General features: G+C 46.2%; 1 protein-coding gene across 5 annotated transcripts; it reads right to left on the bottom strand.

Moving 5' to 3' along the window:
* Nucleotides 1-780: 780 nt before the first annotated feature.
* Nucleotides 781-27320, bottom strand: EEF1D (eukaryotic translation elongation factor 1 delta). Of its 5 annotated transcripts, XM_082043868.1 has the most exons (10): nt 27047-27154; nt 25656-25684; nt 16486-16609; nt 14771-14842; nt 8314-8382; nt 7084-7180; nt 6788-6891; nt 5188-5436; nt 1319-1513; nt 781-880 (listed from the first exon to the last, which is right to left on the bottom strand). In XM_082043868.1, exons 3-10 carry the CDS (start codon nt 16603-16605, stop codon nt 842-844), a joined length of 945 nt encoding a protein of 314 aa, XP_081899994.1. In that variant the 5' UTR covers nt 16606-16609; nt 25656-25684; nt 27047-27154; the 3' UTR covers nt 781-841. The 5 variants fall into 5 exon arrangements, with proteins under 5 accessions (XP_081899994.1, XP_081899995.1, XP_081899993.1 ...); XM_082043869.1 differs by lacking the exon at nt 25656-25684 and having other exon boundaries at nt 8314-8379; nt 27047-27320; XM_082043867.1 differs by lacking the exon at nt 25656-25684 and having other exon boundaries at nt 27047-27202.
* Nucleotides 27321-27323: the final 3 nt, after the last annotated feature.

Raw genomic sequence — 27323 nt, 5'->3', positions numbered from 1 at the left:
CCAGCTGTGCCAGCACCAGGGACACTGGGGACACCAGGGATGGCAGCACATGGGGACACCAGGGACGGCACCATATGGGGACACAGGACACATAGGGCAGCAGACACATGGGACACTGGTGACTTAAGGCACACATGGCACAGGGGAGAGGGCAGCACACTGGGGGACATGGGACACAGCAGGGAGAGGGGGACACAGGACACCAGGTGTGGGGAAGGGTGGGACAAGGGACACAGGGGACACCGCACACAGGAGGCACCGTGTACATCGACCCTGTGCGTGTCACCACCAGCCCCAAGGGACACATGGGGCACAGACCCCAGTCAGACCCACACTGGGCACCACTTGCCACCAGGCTCCTGCACGCAGGTGACATCGGGCAGGCGCTGGTGTCATTGTCACTCCTGCCCTTTGTCCGGTGCTCCCAGCACAACACTTGGCATTCGCTCAGCGTTGTCACCGTGTCGCTTGTGCCGGGACCTTGGACTCTGGCACACGCCAACAGTTCCAAACGCCGCCTCCTCTTTCCCTGGCCCTGGCTGCTAATGAGGCAAATCATCGTCAAAGTGGATAACGAGAGCAGCAAACTGAAAAGAGGGAGGAAATTCAGCCCCAAACTAGCGAGTCCTGAATGTTTCCTGCTGATTCATCCTATCTTTTTTTAATTGAGACTAAAATTCCAACCCAGAAATAGGTCGTCCAGGGAAGGGAAATATCCCCAAATCTCACAACACGTCGCTCCGGAGAAAACGCGCTTTCCAGAGAAAAACATCATCCGAGTTGCACTCTCAATCTTGATTTTTATTAGTTACAGTTTCCGAGGGGAGGATGGGATTCACTTCTAGATCTTGTTGAAAGCGGCGATGTCGACGCTTTGCACCTGGAATGGAACAAAAGCAGCAGCTGGAGGTCACCGGGGTGTTTTCAGACACTCATGGCAAAGAAAACACATCAAGCGTTTCTTTACAACATGCACCAGTGATGCTTAAACAGTTTAAGCTTGGCCCAGGGCTCTTAGGCCAGCTCCTTGGCTTTAGACCTCCGCTAAGAGAACCTTTAAGGATCATTATTTAGTAATTTTTGCAACATCAATCACAACGGGATGCTGCACTGTGAGAATCAGCGCACAAATCTTTAGACAGTCCAGCCTACGAGGAACATGGTTTTAAGAGTTTCTAGCAACGTCAAGATGATATTTCACGATTTAGTCTAAATATAAGCCAAAAAATTAGGCAAAGAAGACCAATAAAATGAGATAGCAAGTTAAAAATGACCCCGTGGGTCAGGCAGGAATCGCCCGGTTTGCTCTAAAACTCACATAATCTTCAAATTTGGTGATCTCCTCCTCCAGGATGTCCGTTCCGACTTTGTCGTCCTCCACCACGCACTGGATTTGGAGCTTCTTGATGCCGTAACCTACCGGGACCAGTTTGGAGGCTCCCCACACCAGCCCGTCCATGTGGATGGACCGCACGCACTCCTCCATCTTCGCCATGTCAGTCTCATCGTCCCACTGCAAAAAAACCCACAAAATATGGATTTTCACAGAATCCCAGAATGTCAGGGATTGGAAGGGACCATGAAAGCTCATCCAGTGCAATCCCCCCCGGAGCAGGAACACCCAGATGAGGTTACACAGGAAGGTGTCCAGGCGGGTTGGAATGTCTGCACAGAAGGAGACTCCACAATCCCCCTGGGCAGCCTGGGCCAGGCTCTGCCACCCTCACTGAGAAGAAGTGTCTTCTCAAATTTAAGTGGAACCTCTTGTGTTCCAGTTTGTACCCATTAGCCCTTGTCTTGTCATTGGTTGTCACTGAGAAGAGCCTGGCTCCATCCTCCTGACGCTCACCCTTTATATATTTGTAAACGTTAATAAGGTCACCCCTCAGTCTCCTCCAAGCTCCAGAGCCCCAGCTCCCTCAGCCTTTCCTCACACGGGAGATGCTCCACTCCCTTCAGCATCTTGGTGGCTGCGCTGGACTCTCTCCAGCAGTTCCCTGTCCTGCTGGAACTGAGGGGACGCAACTGAACACAAGATTCCAGGTGTGGTCTCCCCAGGGCAGAGCAGAGGGGCAGGAGAACCTCTCTGACCCACTGACCACCCCCTTCTAACCCACCCCAGGTCCCATTGGCTTCCTGGCCACCAGGGCCCAGTGCTGGCTCATGGTCACCCTGCTGTCCCCAGGACCCCCAGGTCCCTTTCCCCTATGCTGCTCTCTAATAGGTCATTCCCCAACTTATACTGGAACCCGGGGTTTTTCCTGCCCAGATTCAAGACTCTACACTTTCCCATGTTCTATTTCATTAAATTTCTCCCTGCCCAGCTCTCCAGCCTGTCCAGGTCTCTGATGGCAGCACAGCTTCCAGTGTCAGCCACTCCTCCCAGCTTGGTGTCACCAGCAAACTTGCTGACAGTCACTCTATTCCCTCATCCAAATCACTGATGAATATATTGAATAACACCGGCCCCAGCACTGCCCCCTGAGGCACTGCACTGGATACAGGCCCCAACTGGACTCTGCCCCATTGACCACGACTCTCTGGCTTCTTCCCTTCAGCCAGTTCACAGTCACCTCACTCCCCGCTCATCCAGCCCGCACTCCCTCAGTTCAGCTGTGAGGACGCTGTGGGACACTGTGTCAATGCCTCACTCAAGTCAAGGGAGATCACGTCCACCGCTCTGCCATCATCCATCCTCTTGTTATGTCAGAAGTCAATGAGGTTGGTCAAGCATGACTTCCCCTTGGTGAAGCCATGTTGACTGCCCCTAATGACCCTCTTATCCCTGATATGCCTTCTAGAGATTGTCATTAGCCCCAAGAGGTTCCGGCGACTTAACATTCAACAGTAAATCTCTCAGTTAATCATTTCAATTCTACCTCTCTGCACTGCTTGGAAAACTCGCTTTAAAGTGGCTTTTATCAATGATGTCTCTTTAAACAGGCCCAGAGTTTTTGATCTCCCACGACAATTTGATAAAGATGGGTTTATTCCTGTCTTTATGGCATTCATTATCTGTTTTTTCTTCAAAAAGAGCTAATTCTGGTCAGGGGAACCTCAGAAAACAGCAGCACGAACGCTACAGATCTCAGTTGCAATATCACCCCTTGTTTGGAAATCTGGAGGTTTTATTAGGTTGGTGCAAAAGGAATTGTGGTTTTCACACCGTTGAAATTTGCCGCTTGGTACTGGAGCACATTCTGAAATAAACGTGGTTAGAAGTTGACAACAACCAGTTGAGACCAATCATCAAAGCTGATATTCTTAAAAGTACATGAGGAGTTGCCAAAGAACTCAGCATCGACCAGAGCCCAACGTTGCCGAGAACTCAGCGTCGACCAGAGCCCAACGTTGCCGAGAACTCAGCGTCGACCAGAGCCCAACGTTGCCGAGAACTCAATGCTGACCATTCTATGGTCATTCGGCATTTGAAGCAAATTGGAAAGGTGAAAAAGCTTGAGAAGCAGGGGCCTCATGAGCTGAAAAATCAAAACAATCATCATTTTGAAGTGTCGTTGACTTCTCTTCTATGCAACAACAAACAATTTCTTGAACAGATTGTGATGTGTGACAAAAAGTGGATTTTATACAACAATCAGCGAGACCAGTTCAGCGGTTGGACTGAGAAGAACCTCCAAAGCGCTTTCCAAAGCCAAACTTGCACTAAAAAAAAAGTCGTGGTCACTGTTTGGGGCTCTGGTGCCACTCTGATCCACTCCAGCTTTCTGAATCCCGGAGAAATCATTCCAACAGCAAATTGATGAGATGCACCAAAAACTGCAACACCTGCAGCCGCTGATCAACAGATAGGGCCCAATTCTTCTCCACGACAGCACCTGACCGTACGTTGCACAACCAGCACTTCAAAAGCAGAATGAATTGGGCTACGAAGTTTTGCCTCGTCTGAGCTCTCACCAACCAACCGCTGCTTCTTCGAGCATCTCGACAACTTTTGGTAGGGAAAATGTTTCCGCAAGCAGCAGGATGCAGAAAGCGCTTTCCAAGATGTCACAGAGGCACCCTGAGGTTAGTTTAAGGGACAACAGGGTCCAGAACAACTTTTATTAATCTGGTGAGGGTTTTGGCACTCCAAAGGTGACTTGAATACAGGTTCGGATATCAGTTGAGGAAAATTATTAAGGGGCAGCAACTAATACAACAGGAGGTCCACAGTATGCATGCACGTGGCTTCACCAAAACAATGCCAGAGTCGTGCCTGAATCTGGGAAGAGTCCACACTTGCCTGAACACGGTGTGGGATTATTTTTAAAGGGATAAATGTACTCGTATTGAGTACGGAAAGTGTACACTTGCGATTCTGTGAGGGGAAATTTATAATACACTCGCAATCCTGCGAGGGGAAATACATGTGCAAATATGCATGGAATAATACACGTGCTTATATGGAAGCATGGGGGGAAAAAACACTCGCGATTGTGCAAGGAAATAATTTATACACGTGCTTGTATTGAGCATGGAAAGTACGTGTGCAAATGTGCACGGAAAGTAGATATACTCACAATCCTGAGAGGAGAAATTGTACTCACATATGTGGCGGCAAGGCAAGCGGAGCCTCCATTCCATGGGGGGCGCTCTCAGCGGCAGCATCTCACTCGTGCTCCAAGAGATCCGCAACAAAGGGAGGAGTCTCGACAAGAATCCCATTTTATAGGCTGATCAGATCTGACTGTGGGCATTCCAGAAGCTTCTCTGCACCCCCACACTGGCTGTGGGTGCCCCTGAAGCCTCCAAACATCCCCCACACTGGCCGCAGGTGCCCAGTGGCACCTTGGTGCTCCCTTCTCCTGACAGCCCTGGCCAGGGGGCTCTGGGGCCAAACAAAAGAAGCTGTTGGCCTCAAACAGCAGAGAGAGAGGGAGATGTGTCTACTCCTTCCACATCGAAGGAGGGAGGGGGAGAGAGGGTGGTTTGCATTCAAGAGTTTGTCGAATCCCAAAGCACTTTTATGCTACAGGAACAAACAAACTTATTTCTCATCAAGAAAACCGTGTTGATTGTAACGGTTCCTATTTTGATTAATAAAGACAGGTTTGAGCCTAGTTATAATGATTCAAAAGTCACATTCCGAAACTCCAATTACTTTTGCACCAACCCAATATCTTCACCGGGACGTGCGAGTGAGACGATTTACAGGCGCACAGGAGCTCCCCCACCTCCGTTACTCACCGGTTTCACGTCCAGAAGGATGGAAGATTTGGCAATAAGACCCGGTTTCTTGGCCTTTTTCTCCGCGTACTGCCGCAGTCTCTCCTCCCGGACTTTGGCAGCCTCTTGGTCTTCCTCTTCATCGTCACTCCCAAAAAGGTCGATGTCATCATCATCATCTTCCTCTGTGGCAGGAGGCTCAACTTTTTTTGCCGGTGAAGCCGACGGAAGCTCCACTTTCTTGGAGGGAACGCTGAATGGTTCCACTTTCTTCATTGGGGTGACGTGCATGTGCGTTAAGGAAAAAGGGGAGAAGATTAACTTGGAGTTGCATCAAAACTCAAGAGAAGCTCAGGAACAGAAATCTGTGTTGCTCAAGACAGTGAACGTGGCCCACGCCGCGTGATTTGCATGAAAAAATCAACTATTGGCCATCAAAATAGGACGTTCGACCCAACGGACCTTTGAACTGGCCCAGCAGAGCAAAAACCACCACATAGCCAAGAGTTGACCGCTCTAAAGGCTCAGGATATCTGGACCATAAGAGTCTGAGTAGGACAGAAGTTGGGAATCTTCCCCCAGCACAAGGAGGAGCCTACACATTCTATAGGTTTGACTGCCGGTATCACTGGTAGAACATCTTCCAGCCTACGAAGATCGATCAAATTGGCACCACACATCCAGCTCCCTTAGTTTCCTCTTAATTTAAACAAAATACATTGCTAGCAGGGATATTGGCTAAAAAAAAGTGTGATAAATTCTGACTATCTGTTGTAACAAAGTGGTATTTTACCTGGTGTGTGCTAAGAAACAGCACTAAATGCTATTCAAGTGTATAACTCTAAAGTTCTACACATTTGCATCAGCTCTCGCTGGCTGAAATTGCTAATGGAGCTGCTTTGCTGGTCTTGGTAAAACATTTCTCTCTACACACACTTTTTGGTTGGAAAAGACCTTTAAGATCATCGAGTTCAACCATAACCCACCCCTGGCACCACCCCACGTCCCTGAAGAACCTCATATCCAAGTCTTTTCAGCCCCTCCAGGGATGGTGACTCCACCACTGCCCTGGGCAGCCTGTTCCAATGCCCAACAGCCCTTTGGGGAAGAAATTGTTCTTGAGATTCAACCTCAGCCTCCCCGGTGCAACTTGAGGCTGTTTCCTCTGCTCCTGGTGCTTGTTCTGGGGAGCAGAGCCCGACTCCCCCCTGGCTCCAAGCTCCTTTCAGGCAGTTCAGAGATCAGAAGGTCTCCCCTCAGCTCCTGTTCTCCAGCTGAACCCCCCAGGTCCCTCAGCCGCTCCCATCACACTTGTGCTCCAGACCCTTCCCCAGCTCCATTCCCTTCTCTGAACTTGCTCCAGCACCTCAAGGGCTTTCTTGGTGTGAGAGGCCCAAACCTGACCCCAGGCTTTGAGGTTTGCCCAGTCCAGGGGATGGTCACTGCCCTGGGCCTGCTGGCCACACTGGTGCTGATACAATGATGATGAGGCAGTTGCCACAACTAAACTCATCCTGACTACGAGCATCTTTCCATCTTCAGTCAGCCACGAGGTCCTGGAAACGATGTGGGCGCTTTGTGACGGCAGACGAAACAACAACAGCACTTGGTCAAGGCTCACCTGGGTGGGAGGAACCGCTGCGGGTTGGTGGGAGGTAGATGACTTTTCCAGAGCATTCAGGCGGCTTTCCAACTTGAAGATGGCCATCTGAAGGTCTGCAACAACTATAAGGGAGGAAATAAATTAATAAAAAGAACCTTATCTTGTAGGCTCTGCATCAGTTCAAATGAGGACCAATTTGCTTCTGCTCAATATGGGCTTTAAAAACCACCAGTTGCCCTTGCAAAGATCTGATCAAGACCCTGGCACCAAACCGTCCAAGTTTTGCTTTCACGCCACAAGATCCTCCCACTTACCACTGCGAAGGTTTTGATTTTCTACCTCCAGGTGAGAAATTCGGGACAGGAGATCGTTTTGGTCGCCGGGAGGCCCAGGAGGCGTCGTATTCGCGCTCTGCAACGAGGAAAATGGAGGTGAAATCAATCTGTTTGCCAGCTGCCAAGCTCAGTGCTTCAGTAAAGCCTTAGGGGAAGAAAAAATATGAAAACTAATCTAAGAACAAAGACATTTTCTCTAAAGGTTTTATAAAAATAAGGTATTAGCTCTATAGAATGAAGGATGAAACGTATGTCGAGAAATTTCAGCTGGCACCAACGATCAAGTCATTCTTTACTGTCGTAGATCAAACTGCCACTAAACACATCAAAAAGGGGTGGCCGGTCCCCTCTTACAGACAAACTGAGGCACAGAAGTGACCCAAAATCCCACAGCGAGTCCCAAAGCTGGACAGAGAACCTGGCATTCCAATACTCCCACCTTCCCCAGCCTTTAATTTCTCTCGAAACACCTTAAATCCACTTTAAGACATTCTGAAGGAGCAATTGTAGCCATCGAGCTGCAAAAGTATTTGTTTTAACAGCAAAAAAGGGCTTTTGTTTTATTTTGAATGAGGCCCTTATCTATAAAATCAAATGAGAAAGAACATAATGAGCCTTCACGCTTTAAGTGTCATTTAGAACTGAATACAACAGAGGAAATAATTTATAGTATTTTGAAGTGCACCCTATATGTAATTATAATGTGGTTCTCAGTTGTTGACACACTTCTGAGGTCTCTTCAGGTGAAAAGAGAGAAATAGGGGGGTTAAGATGGGGAATATTTGGCACACAAAGCCTGGGAGATACCCAGACATGGGACACATGGAGGAGCACAAGCTGCTCCTGGGAGGAAGGTCAAAGACATTCTTCACCCCACCCAAAAAAAGGGTCAAAAGCACCTCGAAATTTATCTGACACAGCCTGTGGGTGCAGGCTCAGGAACGTGAGTGTAGATTTATAGTCTCCAAACACACATCAAGCTGGGAGATCTTGATGATCCATGTGGGCCCCCTTTTAACTCAGGACATTCTATGATTCTATGAGCGAAATTAAATTATCTGGATGAGCTACGACTGCGTGACGAAGGCCAAACGCTTCTCGTGGTGAGGAAGGAGAACGTGGTCCATCTCTCCAAGGCAGGGATGTCCTTGCCCTACAACACCCTCTCAAATCACACAACCAGCTCCGTGTGTGTGCAGATTGACTTACAGTTGAGCGGCCCGACTGCTTCTTGTGACGGGCAGCAGAAGCTTCTTTACTACGAGGACCTGTCTTCTGCTGCAAAGGGCAAAAAGGTTTGGAGGACGTTTGGTTCAGAAGACAGGATTTCACTCATGCTGGAAGAGGCAGATCAAGTGCAGGAAGCCAAATCCACATGCAGGAAACATCACTGAGCGACAAAAACCAGCCTCACACCAACTACACACCAAACGAAGCCGGCACAGAAACGTTTATCTGTGAACTCTGCCACTTTCCTGTTAAACATCTTGTTACCAAGACTCTTAAACCAAGAGTAAAGACACAACGCCTACAGAGAAGTGGGACAATGCGAATCTCATTGAGGTTCAACAAGGCCAAGCGCAAGGTCCTGCACATGGGTTGGGGCAACCCCAGGTATCAATCCAGGCTGGGGATGGATGGATGGAGAGCAGCCCTGTGGAGAAGGACCTGAGGGTTCTGGTGGATGAAAGATTGGACATGACCCAGCAACATTCACTCACAGCCCAGAAAATCAATCGTTCCCTGGGCTGCAGCCAGAGCAGCGTGAGCAGCAGGTGGAGGGGGGATCCTGCCCCTGTGCCCCCATGTCCTGAGCCCCCCGAGCTCTGTGTCCAGCTCTGGGGTCCCAGCACCAGCCAGACATGGAGCTGTTGGAGCGGGACAGAGGAGGGACACGGGAATGGGCCAAGGGCTGAACAGCTCTGGGGAGAAAGGCTGAGACAGTTGGGGGTTCAGCCTGGGGAGGAGAAGCTCCGGGGAGACCTTAGTGCGGCCTTTCAATAATTAAAAGGGGCTGACAAGAAAGATGAGGACAGACATTTGAGCAGGGCCTGTTGTGATAGGACAAGAGGCGATGATTTTAAACTAAAAGAGGGAAGATTCAGGCCAGATATAAGGAAGAAATTTGTTACAATGAGGGTAATAAAACACTGGCCCAGGTTGGCCAGAGAGGTGGTGGATGAACCATCTCTGGAGACATCCCAGGCCAGGCTGGATGGGGCTCTGAGCAACCTGAGCTGGTGAAGATGTCCATGCTCATGGCAGGGGTGGCACTGGATGACCTTCAAATGTCCCTTCCAACCCAAACTATTCCATGATTCTATAATAAAGCAACACATACCGGTCTGCACTGACAACATGATGAGACTCCCATGGGTTTCCATGCTCACACACACACACTGCAAGCCATGGTGGGCTCATCCCAGAGGGCTAGGCCTAGCTTTGTACTCCAAGGACCAAATTAAACCTCAGATCAACTTATTGCCTGACCCCTTCCTGCTCCAGTTACACCACCAGGGCCAAAGTCTAAGTTAGCTCAGCGAAAAGTGAATTCTGGCAGTGGCCACATCCATCCCCACCAACTGAAATAACACTTTTGGTTCTGAGTCGTGATCAAACTCAGGAGCTGTGTCTCCTGCAAAGAGACCCAATGAGACTCAGTCTGAAGCCCTTAGTCCTGTTTCCAAGCCAAACACTGAAGCATTTCTGCAGGTTTTGCCCAAACCACCAGCTCTCCTGGGCACGACAGCGGATGTTTAAGACACTGTAAGAATATTTGATGCTGCAGATCAGCCTGGTTTTAAACCCCGACCCCCAGGTTTAGTGGATTTGCCACAGAAACCAGCTGCGCCTCCACATTGCTCAGCCCTGTTAGTAATGGCCCCCTGAAGATGAGATATTTAAATTGAAGCAGCACCTTTATGCTTGTCAGCACAGAATAGGTTCCCCCCAAAAAAGTCATCTACAGCTTGGCATGATGCCTCCAGTTTAAGAACAACCTGCCAGCCTTGTGTGGTTGTGTCATTTGGGAAGTTTGAGGAGAAAATCATGGTCATTTTCCTCAAAAAAAAGGCTGTAGCGACAGCTTGCAAGAGTGAGATGAGAGGATTTTTAAACCTTCTGCTCTGCTCCAAGCTGTTCTCAACAGGAAGAATGTAAATGGGATGTAAATTTTGAGCACCAAATCCTTTTATTTTCACCCTTTTCTTTGCCGGTTTTACATCGAGACGACGATGTTAAGGTTGTAAATTCCAATAATGAAGCCCAAAGAGCCGGAATTCTCAGTGAGGCATTTAAATACACATCTGTGCATCAGTGTGCGGGGATACGGGCAGCACAGGTATTGCGGCGACCTCCGGGATTTCTCACCTGTCTCTACCAAAATGGCAAATTTCATTAACAGCCTGGGTGCATTGAGAGCTTAAAAAGCCACCAAATTCAGTATCGTGCACCTGGATGAAGAGATTCAGCGTATTACATACGCTAAACTAATCCTAAACCAGCATTCGTGTCCTAAACCAGCATTCGCGTGCTCCTCCATGCTGTATTTTCCTGTTTAAAAAGGGAGGTTTACAGCACGAAGGGCACAGCAAAGCATTTAAATCAACAACCCCAGGGTAGAATGAGCCTGAGCAAGAAGAAAGAGGCTCAAGCGAAATAAGAGATTAAGGGTCATCACAAACCGGACCAGCCACCCTTTGCGATCCTGGAAACTGTGTAAAACCTGGTCTAAGCTATAGTTTTTGTGCTGAACCCACATTAGTGATATGCTGAGCGCAACCTACTTCAAAATAGAAACACTCAGCAAGCCTGGAACCGCACCAAGGACCGCATATAAATCTAATTATCCAAACTAATTAAAACTCCGGGACTTTCTTGCTTATGAAGGGTAGAAAACAGAGTTTAGCCTCAGTTTCAATGTCTGACCATCGCTATAGTTTGAGCCTCTAAAACATACTTTAAAAACCAGAGATAATGCTGACTGAGGAAGAAAAACTTAGCCAAAGTTCTTTTTGGATAAAGCTACGAGTGCTCTGTGAGCTCCCTGATACACCAAGGGAAGAGATTTTGATCTCTACTTGTCCAGATTTCTACAAATACATGTGTCTGGACAACTAGAGGTTCCCCCTGGGTTTCTGCATGACACAAAGGGGCAAGGTGGAGACCCCTCAACGTGGCCCAGGACTTGTCCCTCTTTTGCAATCACCACTTTCCCCCCCAGACTTTCCTCTACTCTGGGAGCTATAAAAAGCCCACCTAGAACAGGACAGGTAGGGAATACCAGCTCGGCCTCATCGAGGGAATACCAGTCTCATTTAGGGGGTCCTACCATTCTCATTTAGGGGGTCCTACCAGTCTCACAGAAGGGAATACCAGCTCGGCCTTACCAAGGGAATACCAGCACCCTGAGGACCGTCACTCTGAACCAGCCATCGGAGGACACTGCGCTCCTCACCCCAGCATCCTCGCCATGGAACACTGAGGCCACACATCATTGTACAAGTCCTGTCATCCACACTGTGGGGCCGTAAGAGACTGGATCCCTCACTCCTTTCTTCCTTTCTCTCTGCTCTTTCCTTCTCTCCTTTATTCTATACCCCCATTTCTTTGTCTCTCCTTCTGTGTATATATTACTCTCTTCCTCTCTCCCTTATACCTTAGTTTTCCTTCCCTCTCAACCACTCTCTTTCTCCCTTTCCCTTTTGAACATATAAGGATAACACCATCTTTAAGCTCTGCTGTTGATTTCTGGTTAAATTTCCTATTATAGCTACTGATGGTTGCCAATATATCGCTCTTAGTAGGAGTTTTGCTGTTAATGTGTTGATAAGTTCTGTTATACTTTTGCCAAGTCACCATTCACTGTAACCAATATTCCAACAAGCACTTTCAGTAAAACTCACAATTGAATTGGACCCCGGAGGCGATTGTCTGTCATTCACTTCACATAACCGCACAGAATTAACCCAGAGTTAACTCACACCTGGTCTCATCTGTTGAGTCAGGGCGTGTGTCACATCTAGAATTAACTCATCCCTCATCCCATCTGTTGGGATGGGACAGCTACAGGTGTGACGTGCAGGTTTTTCCAATCTAGAGCTCACAAATCACTCAGCTTCACCCAAAATTAAATCTATTTTCAATATGCAAAGATACAACACCCTTTCCTGGCTGCGGTATCGCACATGTTAACACCTTTATATCCAGGGAAGCGTTAGCGATCGAGCAGGTGTGGACTGGAAAAATGCTTCAAAGCTGAGATGACCACGCGAAGCAGGATGAAAGGTATGTGCAAACAAATGTTTCCAGCATCAGAGCTTTGTATCCTCCTTCGGGAGGTACAAACCATTGCCTCAAACCCTTCTAACACTCATTCATATATTTGAGAACATTATCCAGCTGAAAATCAACCTTGGGTGAATTTTCCAGCATCTTCCCATCTTCCAAGAGCCAATTTTTCACTCGCGACATCTTTAGGCTCCCGACAATAATGTTCAGGTGCAAGGGAAGACTAAATCCTGACTATAAAAACATACTTCACTATTATTCTGCACATCACAGAGCATAAATTTGGCCTTCTGAAACACAGAATCACAGAATGAATCACAGAATGTCAAGGATTGGAAGGGACCTGGAAAGCTCATCCAGTGCAATCCCCCCATGGAGCAGGAACACCCAGATGAGGTTACACAGGAAGGTGTCCAGGCGGGTTGGAATGTCTGCAGAGAAGGAGACTCCACAACCCCCCTGGGCAGCCTGGGCCAGGCTCTGCCACCCTCACCATGAAGAAGTTTCTTCTCAAATTTAAGTGGAACCTCCTGTGTTCCAGTTTGCACCCACTACCCCTTGTCCTATCATTGGTTGTCACCCAGAAGAGCCTGGCTCCATCCTCCTGACACTCCCCTTTCCATATTGATCCCCAGCAATGAGTCCCCCCTCAGTGTCCTCTTGTCCAGCTCCAGAGCCCCAGCTCCCTCAGCCTTTCCTCACACGGGAGATGCTCCACTCCCTTCAGCATCTTGGTGGCTGCGCTGGACTCTCTCCAGCAGTTCCCTGTCCTGCTGGAACTGAGGGGCCACAACTGGACACAAGATTCCAGGTGTGGTCTCCCCAGGGCAGAGCAGAGGGGCGGGAGAACCTCTCTGACCTACTGACCACCCCCTTCTAACCCACCCCAGGTCCCATTGGCTTCCTGGCCACAAGGGCCCAGTGCTGGCTCATGGTCACCCTGCTGTCCCCAGGACCCCAGGTCCCTTTCCCCTACTCTGCTCTCTAATAGGTCATTCCCCAACTTATACTGGAACATAAAAATGGAAGTTTAAGCATGTTCTAAAGTCAAACCTGCTTCACACCACGACTGCCTGAGGTCAACGATGATCCTTCAGAAACACAAGCTACAAAATCTGATTTTTCAGACTTGTTTCTCCCCAGCTCAGCCTTTTTTAACACAGAGCGTTGTTTACGGCTTCAGGTTCCGGGGCAGAAATGTGACAACGTGTGGAAAAGCTGAAAAGATCAACTCTCCGGGGTATCATGTGAAGCACCACCAGTAAAATGGGATTTTAAAACAATAAGAAACTCACTGTCGCTCTGCTTGATCAAGCAACTACACTCTTAGAGAGCAGAACAGCAGCTATACATTAAATATACCCCTGACAGTTTTGGGTGCACAACGCTTTTTCCTATTTTTGGTTTCATTTTAATATTACTAAGATGTTTTAACATTACTAAGATATCTCAACTTTCCATTGACTTTCATGCTGTATTTGGGACCAGCGAATCCAACCAAAGCAAAACGAAACCTTTAATTAAACGGTCAGCCCCTTTCTGCTTCTGTTAAGGAGGAATATGAAAGGCTCAATTCGCTGTTATTCTACTGATCTAGAGAGAAAATGAGGGTGTTAAATACCCCAGAGAGGGAGTTATGAGGCCAAATCTATATAAAGGATGGAAGATATTGCAGGTGTATAATAGTCCCACCGCCAAGGTAAGAAATTAAGACACAAGGGCTGTATTCTGGGAATTTTCTTTACCTATAAACCAAATCCACTTATTAATTTAAGATCTCAGCTTCCTCTTAAAAAATTATAAGAGCTTTTAGAGCACTGGCTGTAAATATCAGCACAAAAACATCTCCAGAAATGATGTTACTGAGCTTTTAAAGATGGTCCAGACTTACAGGTAGTAGCCAAGCTGAATTTCCTACATGCAGCAGATGCAAAACACCATTTATTTGCACATACCCTGCCTGAAATTGTAACGAGAAAGAGAAGGTGGCAGCTCAATGTATCCCATGAGATGCACACACTCAGTGCTTTGCTACTCAGCGAGGTTATTTGAACAATAACTTGTTAGATAAGACGTGGGGGAACGTTCCACCAGGATAAAAACAAAGAAAAGAAACGCACAGTCGAAGGATTTTAACCCAAATCCAGTTAGTTTGAAGAAGTTTAGCAAGCGGGTAAGCAGCATGCAACTCTCTGGTAGTGATGGGATGGAGCTACGCTGGTTGTACATGGCGCCGCGCGCCTTCGTTTTCTCCTCTGGCTTAATAAAAAATCAGAAGGCACAGAATCTATGGGTGGTTGGGGTGGAATTGTGTGAGATGCGCCACAGCTAAAAATGGTTGCGGGTAACCAGCTGGTGAGAGAGCTCAGGTACTCACTCCGGCCAGCGATTTCTGGATATTCTCCCTGGCTCTGGCAATGTCGCGGAGGATGGTGCTGGCTCCGTTCTCCTGCAAACAGCGCAGAAAGAACCAAGTTTTGTTTGTTTTTTAAATAGGAAACATGGGAAAACTGGGAAGTTAAAAAGAGGGTAAGAACGGGGAGGGCTCCTTCTAATGATTCAGCAAAATTAGCTGCCAGGAGGATTGGATTTAAATCAAGCAGCAGCGACCGCAATCCCTGGTCACATCGGACCACGTGTCCAGAAGATTATCCAGTCAAGAGCTTTTAAATTCTCTATTATTACCCTCAACAGCTGCCAGTAAAGCAGAGGGTTGGAGTCACTTCGAGATCTATCGTTACGCAGCTCTTTGTCGTATTAAGCGTCACAATTTTCAGGCAAGAACTGAGCCCTAACTCAAGTCTTTTATTCGGAGAGGTACAACGTGGAGTGCAGCAGCACAAGCTTTTTTTGCCCCCCCTCATGCCTTAGTCTGGATTTAAAGACTCTCTTCCCGGGGCACAAATTCAAGTTTCCATGATCCATTGACTCCTTGTCTCTCCCAGGCTGCAACCCCACGAGCAAGATCTGAGCCACAAAACTGCCCCCAAGCCCAAAAATCCTGCGTCAAATAGACCAGAGATGAGCAACAGCTTGGACGCATCAGTCTCCACGTGCCCAGGTATGTGTGGATATCACTACCAGGTTGCAGGAAGGTTTTAAGGAGCATGGATCTATTTTTCTTAGCAGAAAAGCAGCTGATAAGCTCACCCGGAGCCCTCACACCACCTCTCAAAGGCAGAAATTCACTGAAAGCTCCTTTCGTGGCATGAAATATTTTGTTTTTCTGCAGAGATGGGCGCTTTAAAACCGACTTCAAGCGCTTATCTAAAGCTTTGGATATTTATTTATGCCCGTAGCCCGGGTGCTTTGCCACCTCTAGTCAAGATTTGCAGGAGGAAGAGAGAGAAAACGTGCCCAGAAATTAATACTTAAGCAAAAAGCTTCCCCTTAAACCCTTGCAAGACAGGCGTATAAAACTCTAAGCTGCTTTCTACACACCCAACTAAGTGCATAAGCAGTTAACAGCTCTTTACGTAGCAGGAAGAGGTTATGATAGCTCTGTACTTTTAAATAATCATAATTTCGGGGTAATATTTAAGCTTGAACTACTTCAGCTCAGGTTTGCTGCAGGAGGAACATAATTCCTGGGCTCTTTGGAGCCGTAGGGCTGCTCTTTAAACACCAAACAGCTCGTTTATATCAAATCAAACCCTGGGTAACTGTTCCCAAACAGCTTCTTCCCTGGTTGAATTGGGAAAAGGTCAATTCTTCAAGCAGCTCTTGGGGCTTCAGGGCTCAAATTGTGCCTCTAAATCACAGGAAATATTTGTGCAGCAGCCTCAAAAAAATAACTATATAAATATATATGTATATATAGCATATAACCAGTCCTCTTGTCACAAGGGTGTGTGAACTCCCAGTACATTGGTTGTATGGAAAAAAATCCCTCGTAGTCTACAATAAATGTCTTTTCTAAAGGCAAGATGGCTCATAACTGGGGGTGGAGCTGCAGACAAGACTCACACGTGGAAACAGCAGCAACCAGAGTGCGAATAACCCAAAAGTGAATGTGCATCGTGTCCTTTCACCTGCTCTGTACTAGTTTTTAAAGCTCCAGCCCTCTGCTAAACCCTTGAGAACGAGCGTTACCTGCTGCTGCGAGGAGCCCCCGACGGGCCCGTTCATCTGCTCGTAGTATCTTCGCTCGGCATCATCGTACTTGTATTTGTCAAACCAGATCTTCTCGGACAAAAAGTGGTCGACTGCCATTTTTCTGCAGAAAGGGGAAAAAAGATAAAGGCAAAGTGAGTTTCTAGAAGCACTTAAGGCCGGCAGCTGGCAACGGGCTTGTCAGAAAAGTGGGTTTTGCTGTGCTTGTAGGTCTCTGCTTGGCGGTTTTCCCTCCGGTGGAAAGGTTTAAGTAAACAGGATCGTATTAAGAAAGCAGGACAGTCTATAATCACCCGCCTGACTGTGTGGCCTGACCCGCATTTAGTGACAGAGCAAGTGGGGACGGAATAAATCAGCTCATTTGTACCTTTTTCCACGAGCTTTCAGAGCAGGATTTTGTAGATCATGGGAATCACTGAATGAATCCCATGAGCAGGGACATCTTAACCCAGCTCAGGTTGCTCAGAGCCTCGTCCAACCTAACCCTGAATATCTCCAGGGATGGGGCATCCACCACCTCTCTGGGCAACCTGGGCCAGTGTTTCACCACCCTCAGCATCACAAATTTCCTCCTCATGTCTAAAATCCGCTGCTAAGAAAGATTCCTTGTCTATACGAATCAAAAAGGGAACCACCCTTCTAATTTTTAAGGCTCCTGGTCACGGCGAAACAAAAAACCGAAGGATACGCAGCTCCACGTGGCAACGTGACCGTCACCTCTTGACACTACAGCTCATGAATTTAAACACGTTTCAGTCTTTCTTGAACGTGATTTGGCCAAATTGACACCAACTGTTGGGTATCTTAGGCTTATGTCTCAACCTGGTCATCGAATCCTCCTGCAAGGAAAAACCCGAAACAATAGACCACCCAACACCAACCAGCCTCCATGAATCCATATATTCAATTTACAACAGGCCTTTTGGAAGCTGCTGCATCTGTTTAGAAATTAAAACCATCCACAACGCAACACTTGGAAGACACAGGCACCTGTCACTGCAGGAGGAACAGCGTAAAATATCCTCACACCGGTGTCAAATTGTTTTTCTTCGTGCAGCAGCTTCCAAAGGTTGTTTAATTTCTTAATTTCAAGGCAAACGATGGAGCTCTTGCAACGTTAAGAAGACGTTCCCTTATTTCAAGCCAAGGGATGGTGACATTGATTTGAGGTGGTGATAACGGGCACGAAACATCACGATGAAACCACAACGCCACCAGGTTCTACCACACAACAATTAATAGAAACCCCCAAAGCCTTTCCTAAAAATAACGCAGTAAAACATTTCCATAGATGCCAAGAGATGAGTCTTCTATAAAACCAAAAGAAACCAGAGGCCACCACAATGTGCAGGTTCTCGACAATGAAGCCCATCCCACCGCTCAACCCTCCAAGAGCTGCCAACCAGGATTATTAACGGAGAACCCCAATTCCAGCCAAATTTCCACCACACATTTTACAAAGACACATGAACTTTCTTGGGGAAAGGTAAAAGGCACCACTAAATTCTTTCCAACTAAAGAAAATTAGCCCAAATCAGACACGGTGTGCTCTAAAACTTCTCTGTAACTCCCTGTTACCATTAGACATAAAGATCTTAAAACTTTCCAACAAATCCTAAGAAACTCGAGGATCGAAAGTGTCAGAAACAGGGACCAGTGCTACAAGGGACCATTTTTTGTCCCCAAGAACATCGGTCACTGCAAAATAACATTTAAACACCAGCCTTGGGACAGGCTCCCAGACTTCAGTGTTGAGCCGGTCATATATAAAAGCACATTTTTTAATATAGAAAGCACAGAATCACGCAGGACTTCAAAAGAAGCCTTTAAATGTTTGTCTGTGAACTGATTTATAACGACGAAGGTCATGTATAATTTGAGAATGAACTTTACCCGCCCAGCTACACACACGCACATCAAACCAGCTGTAATCCAGCAAGTCCTGTGCCTAAAATTGTATTTCACCATCATCCCCAAGTTTTCTTCGAGCTGGATGCTCAAATGTGGCCACGTCGGAGCTCGATGACCAACCCACCCGCTCTGCAGAACTGGGGATGACGCTTCTCTGAAGGACCCTGTGGCATTTTAACAGAAACACACAGCAAAATCACCATTTAAAAACCTCTTAAAATCCAACACGGCACCCTCTGCCACTTTCAACGTCTCGCTTTTGTTTTGCTTTGCACAGCCCCAGGCTCCCAACCACATAAAGACAGGGCCAAACCTCAGCTCACTTACTAGCCCTAACTTTAAATGCTTAACCTTAACTATTTTTCGCCACTAACGGAGAAGGGGGGTCCCTGAAAGAGTTTCCCCCCGTTATCCTGCCCATGAACAGGCTCAGCATCTCCCTACGCTCTCTCCAAAGGACGCTCATCTTCCGCACACGCAAATTCTTCCAGCTCAATCCCGACCCGGCCGCGTTGCACACGCGTTACCCCAAAAAATAAACTCCTCCTACTTCGTTTCTGGTGCAGAAGAATCAGCAGCTGGTCGGGAGGGTTTTATTACTGCGGATTCCTCCACCTCCATACTCTCTCTTGCCGTCTTCAGAGCCTCAGCTGCGTAGTATCGTGACTCGGCCCTGTCATACGTCAGTTTATTAAGCCACACAGTTTCGCTGCCCTCGTGCAGAAAAAAGCTGGTAGGCGGAGGTTGCTCAGCGTCGTTAGGAAATAAAGAGGTGGCGGCCGCGTCCACGTGTTCATCGACCGTTTCTTTTCCAACACTGAGGTTCTCCTCGTCCTCGTTCTTTGACGCTTCAGGGCCGGCGCGTTGCTGCTGGGTGGTTGTACCCGAGGGGTGACCGTCAAACATGTTCTCATAGAAACTCTTCTCAGCATCGTCATAAAGAGGTTTCTCCAACCAAACCTCTGACACGAGAGCCTGAAAGGTGGAAACCTGCGGCTTACCGTTTACCGTAGGGTGTACAGAGCCGGGCAAACCAGGAACGGAGGAAGAAGAATCGTCGCCGATGTCTCTCGGCGTAGCAGGAGTGGGCAGGGCCGTCACGTAGCCCTCATCCGGCGTCCTCAGCGCGACACCGCCGGCGTTCGGCCACATGGACGGGATGCTGAGGGCATTCGGGGGAACGAAGAAGTGAGTTTTTTCGAGGAACATCTTCTCGGCTTTATCAAAGTCCAACTTGTTGACCCAGACGTCCTGAATGACGTGGTGACAGGCGGACAGGCTCCCGTGGGAGCAGGACGGCGCCGCTGGAAGGATCCTCGGCTGAGGAACGTCTTGAAAAGCTTTCAACTCGGCCACTAATGGCAACTCCTGAGCCATTAGCGCATCCTTGGGCACCTCCTGGTGCTGCAAATCCACTAATTTCTGCCTGTAGACGCTCTCGGCGCGATCGTAAAGCGGTTTTTCAAACCACACGTTGTCGGCGGACAAACCGGCCAGAATTAAGTCCAACTTGGCGGCGCTTTTGGGTTTCGGGGAACGTTTCCGTTTCCTTTGCTTCTTGCCGTTCTTGGCTTTCTTCGAGTCCCCCTTGAATTCGCTTTCGACGGAGTCGTCGTTGGAGACGCCGTTGACGGCGTCGACCTCCTGGGGCTCCTCGGCGGCCGCTGTCGCTTCCTTTTCGTGCCGCGGTCGCTCCGCTTCGTCATATTTATCCTGGTCTAACCAAACCTTTTCTACGGGGCAGGGAGGTTTCCTCGTCCTCATCCTCCAAAAAGCGGCAGCATTAATTAAAAGATAAGCACAACAATGTAGTGGCGGCAAAACTCAACAAAACAAGGGCATGCAGCAGGTTTGAGCATTTTCTTAACGCGAGAGCATCAAAAGCCGCCGCACCGCTATTATTTGCGCTCGGTTCCGTTTTGCCGTCGGTAGAAATTTGGATTTAAAGGAATTAAACTGCCTAAATAAGTCGAAATAAGCTCCCTCCTCAAATACTTCTAACGAGAATTCTGTGTGTTGCTATTTAAACATAAAGCGCTTTAAAATCTGCTTTAAGACAACCGGTAGGGAAAAAAAACCCAACAAGGTTTTGCTCAATTACCTGGTAATATATAAAATATTCTTCTGATTTTAGATTAGTCTGATTAGTCATTAATTACTTGGTTTGGGAAGACAGGCTAAAGATGCCCCAATTTTTGAGTACTTTTAGAGGTCGTCGCTTTGTGTTTTGCTACTAAATGGCCAGCAGAGGGAGCTGAAAAATTACATGTCTATTTTAGTTTAAAACCCCAATAAGTGACAATTTATAATTGACCAAGAGGTGGAAAACTCATGATTGAGCTTATAAATAAATAATTTCTTTAAAAAATCCTCTATAGAAATGAAAAACATCACATCTGCTTAGTGGTTTGGATTTTACAATAGAAATAGAAATAAAGCAGCTCTTAGGGGGTGATGTTATTGGAAATGGTGTAGGAAATGCCTTTAGAAATATGGAATTTAACATCCTGCTCAAGTATTTAATGTGTAGGTAACGAACTGGCTGCAAAACACTTTGTGGTCTTTTTTTAAAGAATACATTTTATTTTTAAAATTTAAATTTACTTTTAAAATTATAAATTTACATTTTAATTTCTAAGTTTAGAATTTAAATTTTGGAATGTATTTTCTTTTAAAATTTAATTTTCAAAATTTCTTGTTAATTTTTAGACTTTTCATTTCTGTTTTTAAATTTCTTGTTAATTTTTAGACTTTTCATTTCTGTTTTTAAATTTCTTGTTAATTTTTAGACTTTTCATTTCTGTTTTTAAATTTCTTGTTAATTTTTAGACTTTTCATTTCTGTTTTTAAATTTCTTGTTAATTTTTAGACTTTTCATTTCTGTTTTTAAATTTCTTGTTAATTTTTAGACTTTTCATTTCTGTTTTTAAATTTCTTGTTAATTTTTAGACTTTTCATTTCTGTTTTTAAATTTCTTGTTAATTTTTAGACTTTTCATTTCTGTTTTTAAATTTCTTGTTAATTTTTAGACTTTTCATTTCCGTTTTTAAATTTCTTGTTAATTTTTAGACTTTTCATTTCCGTTTTTAAATTTCTTGTTAATTTTTAGACTTTTCATTTCCGTTTTTGAATTTCTTGTTAATTTTTAGACTTTTCATTTCTGTTTTTAAATTTCTTGTTAATTTTTAGACTTTTCATTTCTGTTTTTAAATTTCTTGTTAATTTTTAGACTTTTCATTTCTGTTTTTAAATTTCTTTTTAATTTTTAGAATTTTAATTTCAAGTTTAAATTTTCTTTTTCAGTTTTAAAATTTAAATTTGTTTTAAAATTTAAATGTAAATTTTGAATTTTGTTTTATTTTTAAAATTTTAAATGTTAAAATTTCTTTTTTAGTTTTTAAAATCTTAATTTCAATTTTTTAATTACTTTTAATTTTTAAATTTTAACTTCAATTTTAAAATTTAAATTTTAGTTTTAATTCTAGTGGGGTTTTTGTTGAGTTTTTTGTTTTGTTTCTGGGGTTTGTTTGCTTGTTTCTGGGATTTTTTCCTATTTTTTTTGTTTGCTTGAGTTTTTTTGCTTTCTGTTTTTTGTGGATTTTTATGTTTGGTCGGTTTTATGTTTGGTTGGTTTCCTGGTTTGTTTCTGATTTTCTGTGGATTTTTTGGTTTGGTCCTTTCTTTTTCTTTCTGTTTTTTGTGGGTTTGGTTGGTTGGGCTTTTGTTTCTGTTTCTTTGTGGCGTTTTTTTGTTTGTTTCTGATTTTTTGGTGGCGTTTTTTGGTTGTTTAGTTTTTGTTTGTTGTTTTGAGGGGTTTTTTGGGTGTTGTTTTCTGTGTGGTTGGGGTTTTTTTTTGTTATGCTGTTGGGTTTTGTTTCTAATTGTAGGTGATTCTCCTCAAGCCCTCAAACAGCTTCAAGCACCCGAGTTTCAACCTCCACATTGCTCTCGAGACCAAGGAACATTATCAAGGACTCAAATGCTCACGAGGTTCCCTCAAATCAAAGAACCGCCTCAAATCAAAGCAAGACAAAGCCAAATTTAACAAATAAACCCATAAAAATACACTTATTTCCAGCAGAAATCAGAACAAAATCTGCACCAATCTGCCTAGCAAGACGCCTTCAATCAGTCCCTATATTTCCAATTTACCAGAAAGTACAAAAAGCACTTAACTAGAATACTTACTTTTTTAGCTCCTACGAGAGCATTAAGGAAAAAAGTATAATGTTAGAGAATATTTCAAGTGTTACAGATGCAGCAGCTGGGCAGGAAGGGCACAGAATGACAAAGGTCCAATGTATTAACACACAGTTAATTTCCCCCATCCGTAATATATTTAATTCAACTTACAGCTGGTTAACTCCACAACGACGTTACCAACACCACAGGCGACCAGGTCCTTTCCATTTTAAATAAAAAGCAGTATAAATACAAATATCCAAAACTCAGCCTACTTATCTTGCAGGAAAAGGATCGATACGACACGTGAAAATTTACAGTGGAATTTCAGATTTACGCAGAACTTCAACTACATAACCTGACAAGACATCTCATGTCACCAAACTACATATAAAAAAAGGGTATTTCTGCAAGGAAATAACACAAACCCCCAAAATGAAGAGACCACAAATGTGCCCTGGGGCTCACAGGAATTTCAAGTGTTTTCACAAAGATTATTACCAGGGAAAAATCTTCACAAAGGGAATTTACCCCCAATATAATTATCTGAAAACAAGTCGCCATGAGGGGCCAAACCTTTAGTTCTGTTATGATAAAGACCAGATTACCAACGAAATAAATTTACAAACGCAAGTAAAAATTGAAAACAAAAGTCATTTCTACTCTGTGTTCATGAGATTTCCCAGAGTAATGCAGCAAAAGGCAAATATAAGGATTTTAATGACACAAACCATGACAAAGCTGCCAAGTAACACTTCGCAGAAGTGAAGCAGTTTCTTCATTTAAAGAGCATTTTTTTAGCACAAAGCTAAATTAATAACCTGAGACAGAGGCAGCAAACTATAACAAGTGTTTAAGAAACACAAATCTGTGAGTGAAGAAGAATCTATCAGATAGGGACTTGAACACAAGCCCTATGGGGAGAGGCTGAGGGAGCTGGGCTTGTTTAGTCTGGAGAAGAGGAGGCTTAGAGCTGAGCTCAGCACTCTCTAGAACTACCTGAAGGGCAGTTCTAGCCAGGTGGGGATTGGGCTCTTCTCCCAGGCATCAGCAATAGGACAAGGGGCCATGGGCTTCAACTCTGCCAGGGGAAATTGAGGCTGGAGATTAGAAAGCAATTCTGTGCAGAGAGAGTGGTCAGGCATTGGAATGGCTGCCCAGGGAGGTGCTGGACTCACCAGCCCTGGAGGTTTTTAAACTAAGACTGGACATGGCACTTAGTGCCATGATCTAGTCAATGGATGGGAGTTAGACCAAGGGTTGGACTGGATGAGCTCTGAGGTCTTTTCCAACCCAGTCCATTCTGTGAGTCTGTGTGATTTTACAGAGCATGAAGCCACTGGAAAGACAAATGCTATTATTATCTTATTAATCTTCATTATTTATTATAATTAACAAAAAAAAAAAATCACAGCTGAATGCTTAGGCCTCCCATGGACTGTTAAAGAGGCCTTACAATAAACTTAAATGTTTTTTAATCAGAGCTACTGCTTCAGAGCTTTGCGTTTGGTCTTGTCACTACGTCCTGGGTATTTCGAGCCAGAAAAATATCTGCGCTGCAGGGAAACACATCAAGTTAAAAATAAAGGTCTCTATTGTCGTTCCGTAAATCCAAAATAAGCTTCGGACTCCAGCTATTTGGCTGCATTATCCCTATTTTTTTTTTTTTAAGTCAGTAAAACAAAAGCGTACAACACACTCGCCTAAGGCTGTAGCCATAAAAAGTTAACTCCATTTATTGGTTTAATGAAAGCCTCTCTTTGTCTCGCGTCCACAGAAAAGTTGCGTTTCTCCTCAATTGAGTGGCCTACAAAATAAATGTGTTTTTTGGGGGGGTTGTTCAGGTTATAAATAAGTGTCTTGAGATGTGTGAGAGCAGCAAATCTCGGTTGTCACTGATTTCTGGAGGGATGTGACGGCTGCAAGGGAAGGTTACAAGCAGGGTACAACTCCGTTTTTAAGGGAAAAAGTCAAAAATGGGCATAAGGGGACAAAAGATGATAAAGACACAGGGCACTTTGCTATGGTTTGACCCCCAAAAAACAGTCCATGGACACAGCCCCAAAAGTTAGGCAGGAAAACCCTGATTTCTGCAGGGCCAAGCAGCAATTAAATCCACATCGGTCGCTCTTCCGCCAGCACCAATGGGACAGATTTATCCCAAATCCCCTATTTGCTTACACGCCTTGGCTGATTTTGACCAGGCCAATGTTGTCATATATTTATTTTCAGTGCTCCTGTCCCATCACGTATCACACCAGAAGCTCCTGAACACTCATCCCAGCAGCAGCCAGAAAAATAAACACCACAAAACCAGGAAAAAGGCTCATTGATGGCAGAGACTGAGCAGAAAGAAGAGCAAGAAGGCCCACAGGCACCTTTACAGCCATTTGAGCTGTGCCACACTCAAATCATCTGCACTGCAAATGCCTTTCGAGCAAAATGCGTCTTTTCTTCCCCAAAATTGCCGCAGTCCTGCACAAATCCAGAGCCGCTTTTCAGCCAACTGGGCACAGCAGCCTCAGACCTACCTGTTCTACAGCAAAGAAAAGGCACCAAATCTTTACCACCTCCTGCTTTTCTCTTTTTTGGTGATTCGGAGTTAAAAGAATGGAGGTTGGTTGCACACCGAGAGGATGTGACGGCCTCTCGCAGCCAAAAGGAGCAAATCCAGCCCCTCCTCGGTGCTGGCACCAACTTAACACAAGTAGATAAAGCCAAATAAAATATTAATGCTTGTGTCATGTTGCTATTTTGCTGGTTTAGCTCCCTAAACTGGCTCTCCCCCAACTCATAAGCAGCAGGACGCAGAGGAGAGGGATCAGTTTTGCTGTAACACGAAGCTCCGCGCGAACCTTTAGCCAGGGAAATGACGACAACTCCCAGCCTCCAACCCCTAAAAACACACGAGTCTTTGCTTCAAGCCGCTGATTGCTAACGAAGAAATAATCAAGGACGTGGGAAATCAGCAGTAGGGAGAAACAGAAGCCACCTTCCCAAGAAAAAGTAGTTGAAAATAAAACAGCTTGGATGAAAAGGAAACAAAATAGGCATACCTGCAAGGTCAGGGAGAAAGAGGACACACCTAGAAAAGGAGAGGAAAGAATTACAGCTTTATAGCCAAGGAAAAGCATTTTCTCCTCCATACTGGGCGCGACAGGACTGCGGACATCAGATTACAATCAATTCCAAAGCAACGATCTAGAGATCTACACGTGAAAGAACAAAACCCATATTGATCTCCGTGAACACCAGGAGGGGAGGAATGAGAGAGGAGCAGCCTCAGCAACTTTAGCTTTCGCTGTAACTCTTTATAAACCCCCCCAAGAGCACATTAGTGGCCTCGGCACAACCGCTCCTCCCCAAATATAGTTATGAAGCTGCTACCTCCTGTGTGAGCTGTTGGAACAAAAAAAGAAAACCAAAAAGGATGGGGGTGCCAGCAGCTTTGTCAAGGTTATGGAGGGGTTTGAAACACCAGGGGCTCCCCAAAACTCCCCTCCCAGGGCAGGAACGGCCCGATCCCCAAATGGATGAAGCTCTAAGTAGCAGGGACATCCCCAAAACCAGCACCCCAAAAGAGAGAGACTCTTCCCCCATGCCCCAAAAGAGAGGACAAGTTTAGGGCATTGACACACACTGTAAATAGGTGATCTTGTGCCCACCTACCTAAGGGAAGGAACCCCAGAGAGAGGGAACCCCAAAACCCCCCTTTCTCTAGGCCTGTGAGGGGAAAAGGGACCCCCTCCACATCTTTATTTAATGAGGAGTGAGGAGAAAAGAGACCTCACACAGAATGGGGGGGGTCCCACAACTCCCTTCCCAGACTTCATAACATCAAAACAACTTTAGAGATCGTGGGGGGCATCACCCCATTCCCCTCTGGGAATTTGAGGGGGGGGAAGTAACCCCAAAGAGCAACAGCACCCTCAGGTTTCTCAGACAGGAGATCATCAGGGACCCCATAAATAATTGGGGTGTAGGGGGGAACCACCCCCACATCCAAGGATGTGAAGAGGAAAGGATGACACAGGCAATGAGAGAATCCCACGATTCTCCTTCCCTAAGACGGTAAGAAGAGACACGCACAGAAACGAGGGTCCCCCCAAAACTTCCCGCCACTGCGAGGGAAGGAGCCCCATAAATATCCCCAAAATCCCCCCAAAAAAGACCTTAAAGATAACAGTGGGGTGATCACTCCTCCTTCCTGGGGACTGTGAGGGGAGAAAGGGACGTGATGAGCCCCCACAACCCCCCTCCTGGCTCCTGAGAGGGAAAGAACCCACAGATCATGAGGGGCTCCCAGGCCCGGGTATGGGATGAAGGACTCTCTCTCAAAGAAGCAAGGGACCCTCAAAACTCCCATCACCGAGGTCCGGGGATGGGACGAAGGGCCGCACGGATGGGATGAAGAGCCCCAGGGGACGGTGAGGAGAGCGGGACTCACCGGCAGCGCTGGGCCCGGCCAGGCCGCAGGCGGCTCCGCTCCGCTCGGCCTCCACCAGGCGAAAGGAGGCGACCCACCGAGCGCGGGGGCTTGTGGGAGCGGCGTGGACCACACGCGCTGCGGGCGGAGGGGGGGGGAGAGAACAGCGGCTCGTAGAGACAACGCGGCGCGCTCAGAGCGCGGGCCTCGTTCCCCCCCACTTCCCCACGGTGGATCAGCCCTGAAGGGCGGGGGGAAGCAGGGAGGTGGGAAGCCAAGGGGCGCGCTCCGCCCCCCT

This window comes from Streptopelia decaocto, assembly GCF_964273445.1.
Source record: "Streptopelia decaocto genome assembly, chromosome: 2".
Lineage (NCBI taxonomy): Eukaryota > Metazoa > Chordata > Aves > Columbiformes > Columbidae > Streptopelia > Streptopelia decaocto.
This window is presented reverse-complemented; position numbering and strand designations above follow the sequence as displayed.